Here is a 17,365-nt window from a genome sequence, read left to right as displayed (position 1 = left end):
GGATCAAAACCCGCAGTGAAAAGCACTGCGGTTTTCACTGTGGATTTGCCAAAAAAAGGACCTGAAAAATCCGCAGTGAAAAAAGGATCGTGTGAACGTAGCCTAAATGTGGAAGATTTTATGTGCAGAGACTCTGCAGACGTCCAGGCCACTTTCTTGCAAGACACAAAACAATTGGAAAGATCAGTAGTGTCAGTAAGGAGCTCTAGGCGGAGGGGACTCACAAACACCCCGTGCTGCACCGTCTGGCTGAGTTCACACGTTGCATTTTTACCCCCAGAAAGTGAAGTGCTTTTCACAGCAATGTTTGAAAAATTACAGCAAATGTGCAAGACAAACAAAAAAACCACTGACCACAACATGTGAACGCAATACTGTAAGTGGTCGGTGCAGCTAGCGCAGTTTTCACCCTTTTTCTTGCCGGCGGACAAAAAAAAAACAAACACATATAAAAAGACTAAAAAGGTGAGAGCTCCAGACTCCCACAGCACTACAAGTGTCAGGTAGTATTCCACAGGCATAAAATGGGGGGGCAGATACTGCTGAGCCCCCAGAAAACAAATAGGTAAATCAGGTGTACAGGACGTCACAAGACCGGCGCAGTATAACCTCCCAACAACCAGCCAGACACAGCCAATGGTCTCAAAGCAAAAAAGAGCAGACACAAATGGGCGCACACCTGGTTCAATACTCAAAGCTATATTATTATTATTAATATTATTAATAATAATATTATATAGCTTTATTTGGACATTAGGACACACAAATCCACAAATATACATCATGGTGGTCAACCTGTACCCTCAATATTAAATGGTGACAAAATGTCAGTTTTCATAACCCTGTGTTGAATCAAAAGTACAAAACTGGTTATTAATAATAAGCTATGACAGAATCACAAATCAATAAAATTACAATAATTTGTGAGAATAATTCACGACTAATAATTCATAGCAACCGTGACCAATTCATATCAAACCTGACCTATTCATGTCTACAATGTGACCCAGTCGTCCCCTACAATAATGGGTAAGATGTCAGTAAACTGAGTTTAGAATTGCATGGTAAAGGGGTCACAGGGGACACACACACAAAAAAAGCCAGAAATGTCCATTTAACCCTTTCTGCCATCAGACGGGATAGTACGTCTGAGGTCAGATCCCCCGCTTTGATGTGGGATCCTGCGGTGACGCATACTGTGAAAAAAATGCCAGAGGAAGCAGTCTTAGGATGCTTCCGCTGCCCCATTGCAAGGTATGGGGAGGAGGGGGCGGAGTTTCGGCCGCGCATGCGCGGTCGAAAATGGCCGTCTTGACGCACAAAAAAAACATTACATGTAACTTTTTTGTGGCGGTGGTGTGCCAAAACACGACGCAACCGTCGCACGACGGTTGCGACGTGTGGCAATACGTCGCAATGCGTCGGTAATGGGGAAAAAAAGCATCCTGCAGACAACTTTGCAGGATGCGTTTTTTCTCCTAAACGACGCATTGCGACGTGCAGCCAAAAACGCTAGTGTGAAAGTAGCCAAAGCTAGGACATGTCAGCTGTTTTGAACAGCTGACTTGTGCCTGCAATAGGCGCGGGTGGAATCGCGATCCACCCGCGCCTATGAACTAGTTAAATGCTGCTGTCGAAAAAAGTTCAAATCACCCCCCTTTCAAAAAAAAATAAAAAATCAAACACATTTAGTATCGACATGTTCAGAATCGCCCAATCTATCAAAAACAGGATTAACTTGATCACTATACGGCGTAGCGAAAAAAACAAAACTCCAGAATTATGTTTTTTTGGTCGCCGCTACAATGCATTAAAATATAATAACAGGCGATCAAAAGAACGTATCTGCACAAAAGCGGTATAATTAAAAACGTAGATAAAAAAGAACTGAGACATGTTAGGTGTCTATGAACTCGTACTGACCTGGAGAATCATAATGGCAGGTCAGTTTTAGAATTTAGTGAATATAGCAAAAAAGCCAAACAAAAAACAAGTGTGGGATTGCACTTTTTGCAATTTCACCGCACTTGGAATTTTTTTTCCCCATTTTCTAATACAAGACATGCTAAAACCAATGGTGTCGTTCAAAAGTACAACTCGTGCCGCAAAAAACAAGTCCTCACATGGCCATATTGACGGAAAAATAAAATAAAAAAGTTATGGCTCTGGGAAGGAGGGGAGCGAAAAACGAAAAAAAAAAGGCTCCGGTCATAAAGGGGTTAAAGGGAGTGATTTTCAATACTGAGAGGAGGAAAGGCCAAGGATATCAATGGGAATGAGCTGAAGAAAAAAGTCCATAGACATATATACCTGAAGGCACGCGGGAAGCACCAAGAAGCTGCCATGGGGGGCAGCACCTAAAGAAGGAGGGGTGGGCGGGAGAGATTCCTACTGGTCATTCATTCAACACACGGTTATGAAAACTGACAGGTTGTCACTGTTTAATATTGAGGGGCACGGGCTGACCGCCACGATGTATATTGGTTTTTATTGTTTGAGGATTGTGTCCTAATGTCCAAATAAAGCTATATATTTTATTATTATCTGGCTCTGACTATTGAAACAAGGAAAGTCTGCAAAGTGTCAGCCCCATGTAAATACCCGCTCTCAGCGCTCTGACAGGACGGGGACTGTCCACAAGGAGCACAGGCACCGGTCACTGACACAGGAGGGACTCCCGCGCGTCTCACCGCCCCCTAGCGGCAGGCAGCGGCAGGTGCAGCGGGTGACTGAACTGGTAGCGGCGGAGGTCACCCTCCCACCTGCAGTGAATGAGCCCCTCCACCCCCCGGGGACGGGACCCCGACACTCACCGGCGAGCAGACGGGAGGCTCCGCTTAAGTACCGAGCCGGGCACACGCTCCCCCGCAGCAGGCGGGCGGCACAGTACACGCTGCTCACCCCGCGCACCACTCTTGCAGCCATTTTTCCCCAGCGCGCTCAGTCCAGCCGCCACTGCGCGCCCACGACGCTGCCCTCACGTGTTTCTACTGCGCAGGCGCGACCGGATATAGGAGCATAGTCACATTATAGGCGACTATATAAAGTGACCGTGTTACATGAACGAGCGGCAGAAGAGGAGCACTGACATGTGTACACTGCACGCCACCGGCCGTTATTAGAGGGGTTGTCCATCTCTGCAATTGGTCTAAATACAAAAAAAAAAAAGTTTGCACCATTTGTCTTTTTAACAGGCTCTTTTAGGTTCCTGCTGGTTCAGCTTTATTGTGGTCTGTGGTCATAAATCAGCTGAGAGGAGCTCAGAAAAAGACAGATAAAAGAGTTACAACCAGAAAGATGGTGATCCAGAGAACACACTGACACTGCACTAACATTTATACAGATTTAGGGAAAGAAAACTTAATGGCAGGCTTCTTTAAGAAAAGAAGAAAAAAAAAAAGTGGACAACCCCTTTAACAGCGTCTGACTGCAGCCACTGCCATAGAAATGCATTGTGATATTAAATTGCCTATAACCACCACTAGGGGGAGCACACTGCATACATACATACATACATACATACATAGTACGTACAGCTGCCATTGACGTCAATAATGAGCTCCCACTAGTGGTGGCTGGAGACTAGAACCCTTTCCTGAATAATTCAGTATTTGAAGCATTTGACAAGAACTACATAATATGGCTAATTTCTTAAAAAAAAAAAAAAAAAAGCCATACCTGTAGTATCACACACATGCATATTTTTATTTCATTTAATCCTGGATAATCCCTTTAAATTGGTTTTCCACAACATTGCTATACTTAAGAGCAGGTGATTGGCAGCAGCAGTTATATGCACAAAGAGCGGAGCAGCGGCAGAGAGGCAGCACTGGATCTACGGAGGCAGCAGACAGTTTTTCTTGTTGTGTCACACAAATAACAGAATACAAAGTATCCGCATTAACGTTTATTATGCATCAGATTATACAACACAGGACACAGTCACGTACGTCATCTCTACACGCAAGGATCCATTGTACTCGGCCATCTGGGTATAGTCAGGCATGGAGGGATCCTCATCATTGCAGATGGGGACTGGAGTTTGGTAAAGAACCAGCCAAGTTACAGGCATGTTGCACACGAGACTCCCATTGAAGTCAATGGGAGCAAAGATTGAATTTTTTTTTGTTACTGTTCACAAGTATAACTTGACTTGCATCTTGCATGTGACCTGTCTCGGAGTTGACCCTTGTAAAGTTTGTCTGACTTGTCCGATACTTCCAGTTCCATCCCTGATCCCTCCCAGTCCACTTCCCCCCCCCCCAGGTACTATTCTAAAATAAGCAAAAACCAGTTCTATAAAGCAGAAGGACATCAATAATCTTCCTGCATAGGAACAGAAAAGCAACTGGTGACAATAACAGACACTGATGACATTGTCTCTGCCATTTTCTGACTGAATAAACATAAAACTTAAGTCACTTGAAGAATTAGAATAGTTAAGAAACTTTTTTTGTGTGTGTGATATATATATATATTGTATATATAGAGACACATGTAAAAGTTTGGGCACCCCTGTCAAAATGACTGTTATTGTGAAGAGTTAAGCAAGTTGCAGATGAAATGATCTCTAAAAGGGCTAAAGTTAAAGAAGAAACATTACATTGTCACACATGGACAAATATGGCCTTCATGGAAGAGTCATCAGAAAACCTCGCCTGCGTTCTCATCATAAAAGTTAGCATCAGGAGTAGGCAAAAGAGCATCTAAACAAGCCTGATAAGTTTTGGAAACAAGTCCTGCGTACCGATGAGATTAAAATAGAACTCTCCTGCTATAATGATCAAAGGTATGTGTGGAGAAAAAAGGGCACAGAATTTCAGGAAAACATCTAGCCAACCATTAAGCATGGGAGTGGATCAATCATGCTTTGGGGTTGTGATGCAGCCAATGGCAGGAGAACATTTCACGGGTAGACCGGAGAATGGATTCAATGACATTTCAACAAACTCTTGATGCAAAAATTACACCAGCTGTAAAAAAGCTGAAGTTGAAAAGAGGATGGCTTCTACAAATGGATAATAATCCTAAACACAAGTCAAAATCCACCATACATGACCTCGAAAGGCGCAAGCTGAAGGTTTTACAATGGCCCTCACAGTCCCCTGATCTGAACATCATTGAAACTCTGCGGCTAGACTTCAAAATAGCAGTGCATGCATGACAACCCAGGAATCTCACAGAACTGGAAGAATTCTCCAAGAAAGAATGGATGAAAATCCCTCAAACAAAAATACACTCCCTGACACAAGTTATGTCGCTTATCCATGTTATGTAAATAAAGGCTTATAACCTGATGTTAAATTTATCCATTGGTTGTATAAATTATTCTTTTGAAAGCTGAAACCCTCCGAAATGTGGTTTAGTGTTATGATCCCAATGGCAAGGATCTCAGAGATTACAGCAAAAGTCTGCAAACATAAATACCAGCTCATAGGGACGTGGTAACTAGGCTGACCATATACCTGATCCTAGCACAAACAACTAACAGCAGCCGGGGAACGTGCCTACGTTGATTCTAGACGTCTCGCGCCAGCCGGAGAACTAACTAACCCTATCAGGGAAAATAAGACCTCTCTTGCCTCCAGAGAAAAGACCCCAAAGTAATACAAGCCCCCAACAAATAATAACGGTGAGGTAAGAAGAAAAGACAAACGTAAAAATTAACTAGATTTTAGCAAAGAGAGGCCCACTGACTAATAGCAGAAAATAGTAAGATGACTTATATGGTCAGCAAAAAACCCTGCAAAATATCCACGCTGAATATCCAAGAACCCCCAAACCGACTAACGGTGAGGGGGGAGAATATCAGCCCCCTAGAGCTTCCAGCAATATCAGGAATCACATATTGTACAAGCTGGACAAAAATATGAACAAAGCAAAATAACAAAAAATAAGAAAGCAGGACTTAGCTTATCTTGCAAAGAACCAGGACCTGAAGACAGGAGCAAACAGAAATGAACTGATTACAACGATGCCAGGCACTGGACTGAGAATCCAGGAAGTTTAAATAGCAACACCCCAGGCCTAACGAAGCAGGTGAGTACCAACCTGGTAAAAGACAATCCAAGTGCCAAATCACTAGTGACCACAAGAGGGAGCCAAGAAGTATAGTTCACAACAGTACCCCCCCTTTAAGGAGGGGTCACCGAACCCTCACCAAGACCACCAGGGCGACCAGGATGAGCAGCGTGGAAGGCACGAACCAAATCGGCCGCATGAACATCAGAGGCGGCCACCCAGGAATTATCCTCCTGACCATAGCCCTTCCATTTGACCAAATACTAAAGCCTCCGTCTAGAGAGACGAGAATCCAAGATCTTCTCTACCACGTACTCCAACTCGCCCTCAACCAACACCGGAGCAGGAGGCTCAACAGCAGGAACCACAGGCACAACGTACCGCCGCAACAAAGACCTATGGAACACGTTGTGAATGGCAAACGACACCGGAAAATCCAAACGAAAAGAAACCGGGTTAAGAACTTCCAAAATTTTATAAGGACCAATAAAGCGAGGCTTAAACTTAGGAGAGGAAACCTTCAGAGGGACATACCGAGAAGACAACCAAACCAAATCCCCAACATGAAGTCGGGGGCCCACACCGCGGCGGCGGTTAGCAAAACGCTGAGTCTTCTCCCGTGACAACTTCAAGTTGTCCACCACATGATTCCAAATCCGCTGCAACCTATCCACCACGGAATCCACCCCAGGACAGTCAGAAGACTCAACATGACCCGAGGAGAAACGAGGATGAAAACCAGAGTTGCAGAAGAATGGCGAAACCAAAGTAGCGGAACTAGCCCGATTATTAAGGGCAAACTCCGCCAATGGCAAGAAGGTCACCCAATCATCCTGGTCCGCAGAAACAAAACATCTCAAATAAGCCTCCAGTGTCTGATTAGTTCGCTCCGTTTGACCATTAGTCTGAGGATGGAAGGCAGATGAAAACGACAAATCAATGCCCATTCTAGCACAAAAAGATCGCCAGAATCTGGACACAAACTGGGACCCTCTGTCGGACACGATATTCTCCGGAATGCCGTGTAAACGAACCACATTCTGAAAAAACAAAGGAACCAGATCGGAAGACGAAGGCAACTTAGGCAAGGGTACCAAATGGACCATCTTGGAAAAACGATCACACACCACCCAGATGACAGACATTCCCTGAGACACCGGAAGATCAGAAATGAAATCCATGGAAATGTGTGTCCAAGGCCTCTTCGGGACGGGCAAGGGCAGAAGCAACCCACTAGCACGAGAACAACAAGGCTTAGCCCGAGCACAAGTCCCACAGGACTGCACAAATGACCGCACATCCCGTGACAAGGAAGGCCACCAAAAGGACCTAGCCACCAAATCTCGGGTACCAAAAATTCCCGGATGCCCTGCCAACACCGAGGAATGAACCTCGGAAATGACTTTGCTGGTCCATTTATCAGGAACAAACAGTCTGTCGGGTGGACAAGAGTCAGGTCTACCAGCCTGAAATCTCTGCAACACACGTCGCAAATCAGGAGATATGGCCGACACGATTACTCCCTCTTTAAGAATACCAGCTGGCTCCGAGACTCCAGGAGAGTCAGGCACAAAGCTCCTAGAAAGAGCATCAGCCTTAACATTCTTCGAACCAGGCAGGTACGAGACCATAAAGTCAAAACGAGAGAAAAACAATGACCAACGAGCCTGTCTAGGATTCAGGCGCTTAGCAGACTCGAGATACATCAGATTTTTGTGATCAGTCAAGACCACCACACGATGCTTAGCACCCTCGAGCCAATGACGCCACTCCTCAAATGCCCACTTCATGGCCAACAACTCCCGATTACCAACATCATAGTTCAGCTCAGCAGGCGAAAACTTCCTAGAGAAAAAGGCACATGGTCTCATCACAGAGCAACCAGAGCCTCTCTGCGACAAAACAGCCCCAGCACCGATCTCAGAAGCATCCACTTCAACCTGAAAGGGAAGTGAGACATCAGGCTGGCACAAAACAGGCGCCGAAGTAAACCGGCGCTTCAGCTCCTGGAAGGCCTCCACGGCTGCAGGGGCCCAATTAGCCACATCAGAACCTTTCTTGGTCATATCCGTCAAAGGTTTAACAACGCTAGAAAAATTAGCGATAAAGCGACGGTAGAAATTAGCAAACCCCAAGAACTTCTGAAGACTCTTAACAGACGTGGGCTGAGTCCAATCATGAATAGCTCGGACCTTGACTGGGTCCATCTCCACAGCAGAAGGGGAGAAAATAAAACCCAAAAAGGAAACCTTCTGCACTCCAAAGAGACACTTTGAGCCCTTCACAAACAAAGCATTATCACGCAAAACCTGAAACACCATCCTGACCTGCTTTACATGAGAATCCCAATCATCCGAGAAAACCAGAATATCATCCAAATAAACAATCATAAATTTATCCAGATACTTCCGGAAGATATCATGCATAAAGGACTGAAACACTGAAGGAGCATTAGAGAGCCCAAAGGGCATCACCAAGTATTCAAAATGACCTTCGGGCGTATTGAATGCAGTTTTCCATTCATCTCCCTGCCTAATGCGCACAAGGTTGTATGCACCACGAAGATCTATCTTGGTGAACCACTTGGCACCCTTAATCCGAGCAAACAAGTCTGACAATAGTGGCAAAGGATACTGAAACTTAAGGCTATGTTCACACGTTCAGGATTTCCATCCTTTTTTTTTCCTGACTGAATCTGCAGGTCTCTGCAGAAAACGCAGGTGCGTTTTTGGTGCGTTTTTGGTGCGTTTTTGGTGCGTTTTTTGGTGCGTTTTTTAGTGCGGTTTTTTGTGCGTTTTGTATGCAGTTTTCTCTGCAAATTGTCTGTGTTTGACACAAATAAAGCTTTAACTGCAGTGGGGGAAAAAAAAAAAGAAATGATGTCATTTCCTTGGCCAAACCCTTTTCTTCTTCCATCCTCCATTTTGGGACTAAACACCAAAATGAGTGGACGTGTTTTGAATGACAGCGCTCCGCGTTTTGCGCCGCATGCGTCACTGCAGCGCACGCATCCGGGCGCAGAGGACGCAGCAAGTTGCATTTTTGCTGCGTCCAAAATCAATAAAAAAAAGGACGCATGCGGCGCAAAACGCAGCGTTGTGCATGCGTTTTGCTGCGTTTTACTTTGCGTTGTGTGTTGCGGCGCCGACGCTGCGGCGCACAACGCAAATGTGAACATAGCCTAAGTGCCACGTATTTCAGTGCCACGTGCCACGTATTTAAGTGCCACGTATTTAAGTGCCACGTGCCACGTATTTCAGTGCCACGTATTTCAGTGCCACGTATTTCAGTGCCACGTATCACGTATTTAAGTGCCACGTGCCACGTATTTTAGTGCCACGTGCCACGTATTTAAGTGCCACGTGCCACGTATCTCAGTGCCACGTGCCACGTATTTCAGTGCCACGTGCCACGTATTTCAGTGCCACGTGCCACGTATTTAAGTGCCACGTGCCACATATTTCAGTGCCACGTGCCACGTATTTCAGTGCCACGTGCCACGTATTTAAGTGCCACGTGCCACGTATCTCAGTGCCACGTGCCACGTATTTAAGTGCCACGTGCCACATATTTAAGTGCCACGTGCCACGTATTTCAGTGCCACGTGCCACGTATTTAAGTGCCACGTGCCACATATTTAAGTGCCACGTGCCACGTATTTCAGTGCCACGTGCCACGTATTTCAGTGCCACGTGCCACGTATTTAAGTGCCACGTGCCACATATTTCAGTGCCACGTGCCACATATTTCAGTGCCACGTATTTCAGTGCCACGTGCCACGTATTTAAGTGCCACGTGCCACGTATCACGTATTTCAGTGCCACGTATTTAAGTGCCACGTGCCACGTATTTAAGTGACACGTATCATGTATTTAAGTGACACGTATCACGTATAAGTGACACGTGTCACGTATTTAAGTGACACGTATCACGTATAAGTGACACGTGTCACGTATTTAAGTGCCACGTATTTAAGTGCCACGTATCCCACGAAGATTTTCCATGGAGAACAGACACATCCAGAGATATGTCTGCTCTCCACGGATGCAGCAACACACTGACAGGAGCCATAGTTCCTGTCGGTGTGTCACTGCGCATGCGCGAGCGAGTTTACCGGCGGTCATTGACCCCGGCACTCTCGCTTAACGGCAGTGCTGCGTGGGAAAGTTCAACGCAGCTGTACTGCCGTTAACCGAGACGCCGGAGCCATTGAACTCCGGGACAGTACGCGATACACTGCTAGGAGCTTCGCTCCTGGCAGTGTATCGCCGGAGAGCAGCCGATCGGCGTGGGACACTCGTTTTATGGATTCTGCGGACAGGGAGTATGGATTTGGTTTATTATTTTTGGATTTTTTCCTGGAGGATCGAGGGCTTCGCCTACAAGTGTGCTGTTGGTGAGTATATACTCTGTGTTATATGTTGTATGTACTGTGTGTCATGTATGTGTATTGTGTGTAGGTGTTTGGTGTAACTTTACCATTGTGCTAAGTCGCCGGACACAGGGACAACTCTCCCATCCTAATACCGGATGGGAGTAGTAGTCCATACGGCGACTTAGCACAATGGTGGCACTAGCGTCGCATGGGGACACACACACACACACACACACACACACACACACACACACACACACACACATACCAAATCAATCAAACGGCCGACACGATCCCCATGCGCCGGTATGCCTCCATGTCTCTCCGCCCACGCACTTCCGGCCCCGCACTTCCGCCGGCTTCCCCGCACTTCCGGCTGCAGCGGTTCTGCACAACAAACCGCAGTAAAACCCGCAGATATATTTTTGATCTGCGGGTTTTACTGCGATTTTGACCTCACAATGGAGGTCTATGGGTGCAGAACCGCTGCGGTTCAGGAAGAAGAATTGACATGCTCCTTCTTTTTTCCGGGAGCTATTCAGCACGGCTTTTTTTTTAAATTTCCGGACCATGTGCACAGTGTGTCCTGTTTTCCATAGGGTACAGTGTACTGTACCCTGCATGGAAAACAGCTGCGGAACCGCAGCGGCAAAACCGCCGCGGTTCCGCGGTAAAAAACGCACTGTGTGAACATGGCCTAACAGTGATTTTATTCAGAAGCCGATAGTCTATACAAGGTCTCAAAGACCCGTCCTTCTTGGCCACAAAAAAGAATCCCGCACCAAGAGGGGAAGAGGATGGACGAATATGCCCCTTCTCCAAAGACTCCTTGACATAAGAACGCATCGCGGCATGCTCGGGTACAGACAAATTAAATAATCGTCCCTTAGGAAATTTACTGCCAGGAATCAAATCTATAGCGCAGTCACAGTCCCTATGAGGAGGAAGGGCACTGGACCTGGACTCACTGAATACATCCTGATAGTCACACAAATACTCAGGAACCTCTGAAGGAGTAGAAGTAGCAATAGACACCGGCGGAGAATCGCAATGAATTCCCTGACAACCCCAACTCGACACAGACATAGCCTTCCAATCCAAAACAGGATTATGGGTCTGTAACCATGGCAGACCTAACACGACCAAATCACTCATTTTATGCAGAACAAGAAAACGAATCACCTCCCGATGTTCAGGAGTCATGCACATGGTCACTTGTGTCCAAAACTGCGGTTTATTTTCCGCCAGTGGCGTAGCATCAATTCCTCTGAGAGGAATAGGAATTTTTAAAGGCTCCAGGACAAAACCGCAGCGCTTGGCAAACGACAAGTCCATAAGACTCAGGGCAGCACCTGAATCCACAAACGCCATAACAGGGTAGGAAGAGAATGAACAAATTAAAGTCACAGACAAAATAAATTTAGGCTGCAAATTACCAATGGAGACAGGACTGACAACCTTGGTTAGGCGTTTAGAGCATGCTGATATAACATGTGTAGAATCACCACAGTAAAAACACAGCCCATTCTGTCGTCTATGATTTTGTCGTTCGGTTCTAGTCAGGATTCTATCACATTGCATTGCTGGATCGGGGTTTCTATCACATTGCATTGAAACAGGTGTCTGTTCAGACAACACCGCCAGAGGATTAGCGGATTTGCGCTCCCGCAAACGCCGATCAATCTGAATAGCCAGCGCCATAGAATCATTCAGACTTGTAGGAATTGTGAAACCCACCATCACATTCTTAATGGCTTCAGAAAGGCCATTTCTGAAATTTGCGGCCAGAGCACATTCATTCCATTGAGTAAGCACGGACCATTTCCGAAATTTTTGGCAATACACTTCGGCTTCATCCTGGCCCTGAGAGATAGCCAGTAGAGCTTTTTCTGCCTGAATTTCAAGATTAGGCTCCTCATAAAGCAATCCGAGCGCCAGAAAAAACGCATCGACATCCGCCAATGCCGGATCTCCTGGCGCTAACGAGAAAGCCCAATCCTGAGGGTCGCCACGCAAAAAGGAGATAACAATTTTAACTTGCTGAGCTGAATCTCCAGACGAACGAGGTTTCAAAGATAGAAACAATTTACAATTATTCCTAAAATTCCTAAATTTAAATCGATCTCCAGAGAACAGCTCAGGAATAGGTATCTTAGGCTCAGACATAGGACTGCTAACAACAAAATCCTGAATGCTCTGCACTCGTGCAGCAAGCTGATCCACACTAGTAATCAAGGTCTGAACATTCATGTCTGCAGCAAAGCTTACAGCCACTCTGAGAAAAAGGGGAAGGAAGAAAGAGGAGAAAAAAAAACCTCAGAACTCCTTTTCTTTTAATCCCACTTCTGCAATGCATTAACTATTCATGGCCTGGCATACTGTTATGATCCCAATGGCAAGGATCTCAGAGATTACAGCAAAAGTCTGCAAACATAAATACCAGCTCATAGGGACGTGGTAACTAGGCTGACCATATACCTGATCCTAGCACAAACAACTAACAGCAGCCGGGGAACGTGCCTACGTTGATTCTAGACGTCTCGCGCCAGCCGGAGAACTAACTAACCCTATCAGGGAAAATAAGACCTCTCTTGCCTCCAGAGAAAAGACCCCAAAGTAATACAAGCCCCCAACAAATAATAACGGTGAGGTAAGAAGAAAAGACAAACGTAAGAATTAACTAGATTTTAGCAAAGAGAAGCCCACTGACTAATAGCAGAAAATAGTAAGATGACTTATATGGTCAGCAAAAAACCCTGCAAAATATCCACGCTGAATATCCAAGAACCCCCAAACCGACTAACGGTGAGGGGGGAGAATATCAGCCCCCTAGAGCTTCCAGCAATATCAGGAATCACATATTGTACAAGCTGGACAAAAATATGAACAAAGCAAAATAACAAAAAATAAGAAAGCAGGACTTAGCTTATCTTGCAAAGAACCAGGACCTGAAGACAGGAGCAAACAGAAATGAACTGATTACAACAATGCCAGGCACTGGACTGAGAATCCAGGAAGTTTAAATAGCAACACCCCAGGCCTAACGAAGCAGGTGAGTACCAACCTGGTAAAAGACAATCCAAGAGCCAAATCACTAGTGACCACAAGAGGGAGCCAAGAAGTATAGTTCACAACAGTTTAGGTTAAGAAAATAAATTGGCATCAATGCAGAAATATTGATCAGTTAATGGACACAGAATGGTCAGATTTTGGCACAACAAAAGTTTTGTCGCCTGGTCATATAATGCACCCAATCCTAGTTTACATCCTCACCTGTGCTCAGTAAATGATCGGTTAATTAGTGTGTGTGTATAAAAAGAAATCCAGCACCCCAGACCTTCACTTGAACTGCAACTTGAGCTCTGACAACATGCCAAAAATCCACCCTGCGACCAAAGCCTGGATTATCAAGAGGCTGAAGACCAGATCCACTGCAGAAGTGGCTGGCACCTTTAATGTGTCTCAGCGTCAAGTACAAAGAATTAAAAAAAGATTTGAAGAGACTGGAGATGTGTTTAACAAGCCCAGGTCCGGCAGACCTCTCAAGACAACTGCTCAGGAGTAAGGTTTGTTGGTTAAAAACTCCAAAGCAAACCCCTCTTCCACTGCAGCAGAGCTCCAACAGGCCTGGTCACCTCAAGTCCCAGTGTCAACTAAAACAGTTTGTAGGATTCTGTCTCGAAATGGCCTCCATGGTCAAATCAGTGCCCAGAAGCCAGCACTAAACAAAAGGCAAATAAAAAACCGTATGGCATTTGCAAAGTCCCACAGCCTGCTAAACAGATGGATGCTGGAAAAGTGGCACAAGGTGGATTTCTCTGATGAATCTTCAGTAGAATTACACCACAGCCGCCGCAAATACTGCAGGAGACCTACTGGACCCCGTATGGATCCAAAATACACCCAGAAAACAGTTACATTTGGTGGTGGAAAGATCATGGTCTGGGGTTACATTCAGTATGGGGGTGTGCGAAACATTTGCAAGGTGGAAGGGAATATCAATAGCCTAAAATATCAAGAAGTATTAGCTACCTCTTATATTCCAAATCATAGAAGGGGTCAAATTCTGCAGCAGGATGGTGCTTCATCTCATACATCCATCTCTACAACAAAGTTCCTCCAGGCATAAAAGATCAAGGTGCTCAAGGACTAGCCAGCCCTGTCACCAGACATGAACATCATTGAGCATGTTTGGGGTAGGATGAAAGAGGAAGTTTGGAAGACAAAACCAAAGAATCTAGATGAACTCTGGGAGGCATGTAAGACTGCGTTCTTTGCTATTCCTGATGACTTCATTAATAAATTGTATGAATCATTGTTGAACTGTATGTATGCAGTCCTTCAAGCTCATGGAAGTCACACAAAATATTAAATATGACTCTAATAGCACCACAACTTCATTAACCAATGTTATGCAACATATATTTGTATTTTAAGTTAATTATTTGTTTGAACATCACATTACTTTCTGTGGGTGACAAAACTTTTGTCTTCCCAAAATCTGACCATTCTGTGTCCATTAACTGATCATTATTTCTGCATTGATGCCAATTTATTTTCTTAACCTAAACCACATTTCGGAAGGTTTCGGCTTTCAAAAGAATAATTTATACAACCAATGGATGAATTTAACATCAGGTTATAAGCTTTTATTTACATAACATGGATAAGCGACATAACTTCTGTCAGGGAGTGTAGAAAGACTCTTGGCCGGCTACAGAAAGTGTTTACAAACTGTGATACTTGAAAAAGGAGGTGCTACTAGGTAGGGCTGTGGAGTCAGTAAGCCAAACTTCTGACTCCTTAATTTCCATGACACCGGCTCCAACTCCACAGCCCTGCTACTAGGTGCTAACCATGCAGGGGGTCCAAATGTTTGCATAGGCCCATTTAACTTTTTGTAATTTTTTTATAATGTAAAAAATAACTATATATATTTTTGTTTGCCTAAAATACAAAGGGAATGTGCCGTCTGTAACTTTAGCCGTTTTACAGATCATTTCATCTTCAACTTTCTTAACTGTTCACAATAGCAGTACTTTTCACCAGGGGTGCCCAAACATTGACATGCCACTGTAAAATGATGTATCGAAGGTCAATGGAAACCAAAATCATCAACTGAGAGCTGGACTCCAGATCATCCCCAAAAATTAAAATAAACCATTAAAATCACAGCAGGATCCAATTTGCATAAATGTCACCAGGGCACCTTGTATCATGGCCCCATGATCTGTATGGCCTGATGTCCTGGCTGCACTAGTGACAATGTCACTAATGCTCCTGATGGGACAGTGGATGGTGCCTTGGAGATCTTCCAGATCTTCTTGCCCTCACGGAGTCTGTGTCTGAAGGTTTAGTCACAAACGTGACCCCCAGCTGCTGTCGGAGGTCATTTTGCAGGGCTCCGGTGGTTTCCACTGCCGGTTCTTCTTGTGTAATGACCTCTATCCTGGCGGTGCAGAGACACAACAAACCTTCTTGTGATGGTTCGTATGGATGTGCCATCATGGAGGAGCTGGACAACCTTTGCAACCTGAATGGCCATCAGGTATCGTCTCATTACACCATTAGTGGCAAAGGCACAATGCAAAACTAGAGGAAAATCAGTCCGGATGGAAGAGAAGAGAGGAGATGTCTGTGGCCAGCGCCTACATCATCCGTACGCCATCCATGACTCACATTGCCATGAATAGGAGAAGCTTTGTGGTTCACTACTTTACCCATAGACTGATGGTAAAAACTGACTCACGGATCAAGCACTGATGAAACTCCAATACTCTGATGACTCACGCAAAACAAAATGGTCTGAATGTGAAAACCACACTGACATCTGAATGAGCCCTATATGACCTGCTTCATATTTGATCAGTGTATATTGTGTTTTATACTATTTGTATATACTGGTATATTATCTGCATTGTTAATGTGCACATAGTCTAATGATAACTCACATGGGAGATATTAATGGGGCACACTACGTTCTATTTATCTTGGTATTTTCACCTATCATGTGCGGATCTGAATCCCGGGATCTTCACTGATTACTAGAATCGGGGTCCTAAAATCCCAAACACAGGGGACCTCCATTCAAGTGACCACTGAAGGTCCCAGAAATGGGTCATACATCTATCACCTCAATATTGTTTATGGACGACCCCTGTAATAAACAGATTCCACCATCTATGTGTGATAGGATCTTTGTTATATCTGTAACATTGCTTTTATGGATGTCGCCATTTGCGTATTTGATATTTGAAGACGGGGATGGATCCGGGTTGTGACACTCATGTGATGAGCGGATCGATTCGCAGGACTCGGGTTCGGGTCCGTGGTACCTGGCGGCCAGACAAGAAGTCCACAGATCGATCAGCTCATCTCTAGTGGTCACCCTAATACAGTGCCTTGTGAAAGTATTTGGCTCCCTGGAACTTTTCAACCTCTTCCCACATATCATTCTTCAAACATAAAGATACCAAATGTAAATTTCTGGTGAAGAATCAACAACAAGTGGAACACAATTGTGAAGTTGAACAAAATTTATTGGTTATTTTAAATTTTTGTGGAAATTCAAAAACTGAAAAGTGGGGCGTGCAATATTATTCGGCCCCTTTAACTTAATACTTTGTTGCGCCACCTTTTGCTGCGAGTCGCTTGAGGTATGTCTCTATTAGTTTTGTACATCGAGACACTGAAATTCTTGCCCATTCTTCCTTGGCAAACAGCTCGAGCTCAGTGAGGTTTGATGGAGATTGTTTGTGAACAGCAGTTTTCAGCACTTTCCACAGATTCTCGATTGGATTGAGGTCTGGCCATTCCAATACCTGGATACATTTATTTGTGAACCATTCCGTTGAAGATTTTGCTTTATGTTTGGAATCATTGTCTTGTTGGAAGACAAATCTCCGTCCCAGTCGCAGGTCTTTTGCAGACTCAAACAGGTTTTCTTCAAGAATGGTCCTGTATTCGGCT

The 17,365-nt window shown here is 44.8% G+C and overlaps 1 protein-coding gene across 1 annotated transcript in view; it reads right to left on the bottom strand.

The window, feature by feature from the left end:
* The window catches only part of GCSH (glycine cleavage system protein H), a 31,726-nt gene extending 28,731 nt beyond the window's left edge, over nt 1–2,995 (bottom strand). Inside the window, exon 1 of the mRNA XM_077288333.1 lies at nt 2,814–2,995. Coding sequence (XP_077144448.1) covers nt 2,814–2,925 — 112 coding nt within the window. The 5' untranslated portion in view covers nt 2,926–2,995. The remainder of the gene's footprint in view (nt 1–2,813) is intronic.
* Nucleotides 2,996–17,365: the final 14,370 nt, after the last annotated feature.

Source organism: Ranitomeya variabilis, chromosome 2 (genome assembly GCF_051348905.1).
Source record: "Ranitomeya variabilis isolate aRanVar5 chromosome 2, aRanVar5.hap1, whole genome shotgun sequence".
Classification (NCBI taxonomy): domain Eukaryota; kingdom Metazoa; phylum Chordata; class Amphibia; order Anura; family Dendrobatidae; genus Ranitomeya; species Ranitomeya variabilis.
This window is presented reverse-complemented; position numbering and strand designations above follow the sequence as displayed.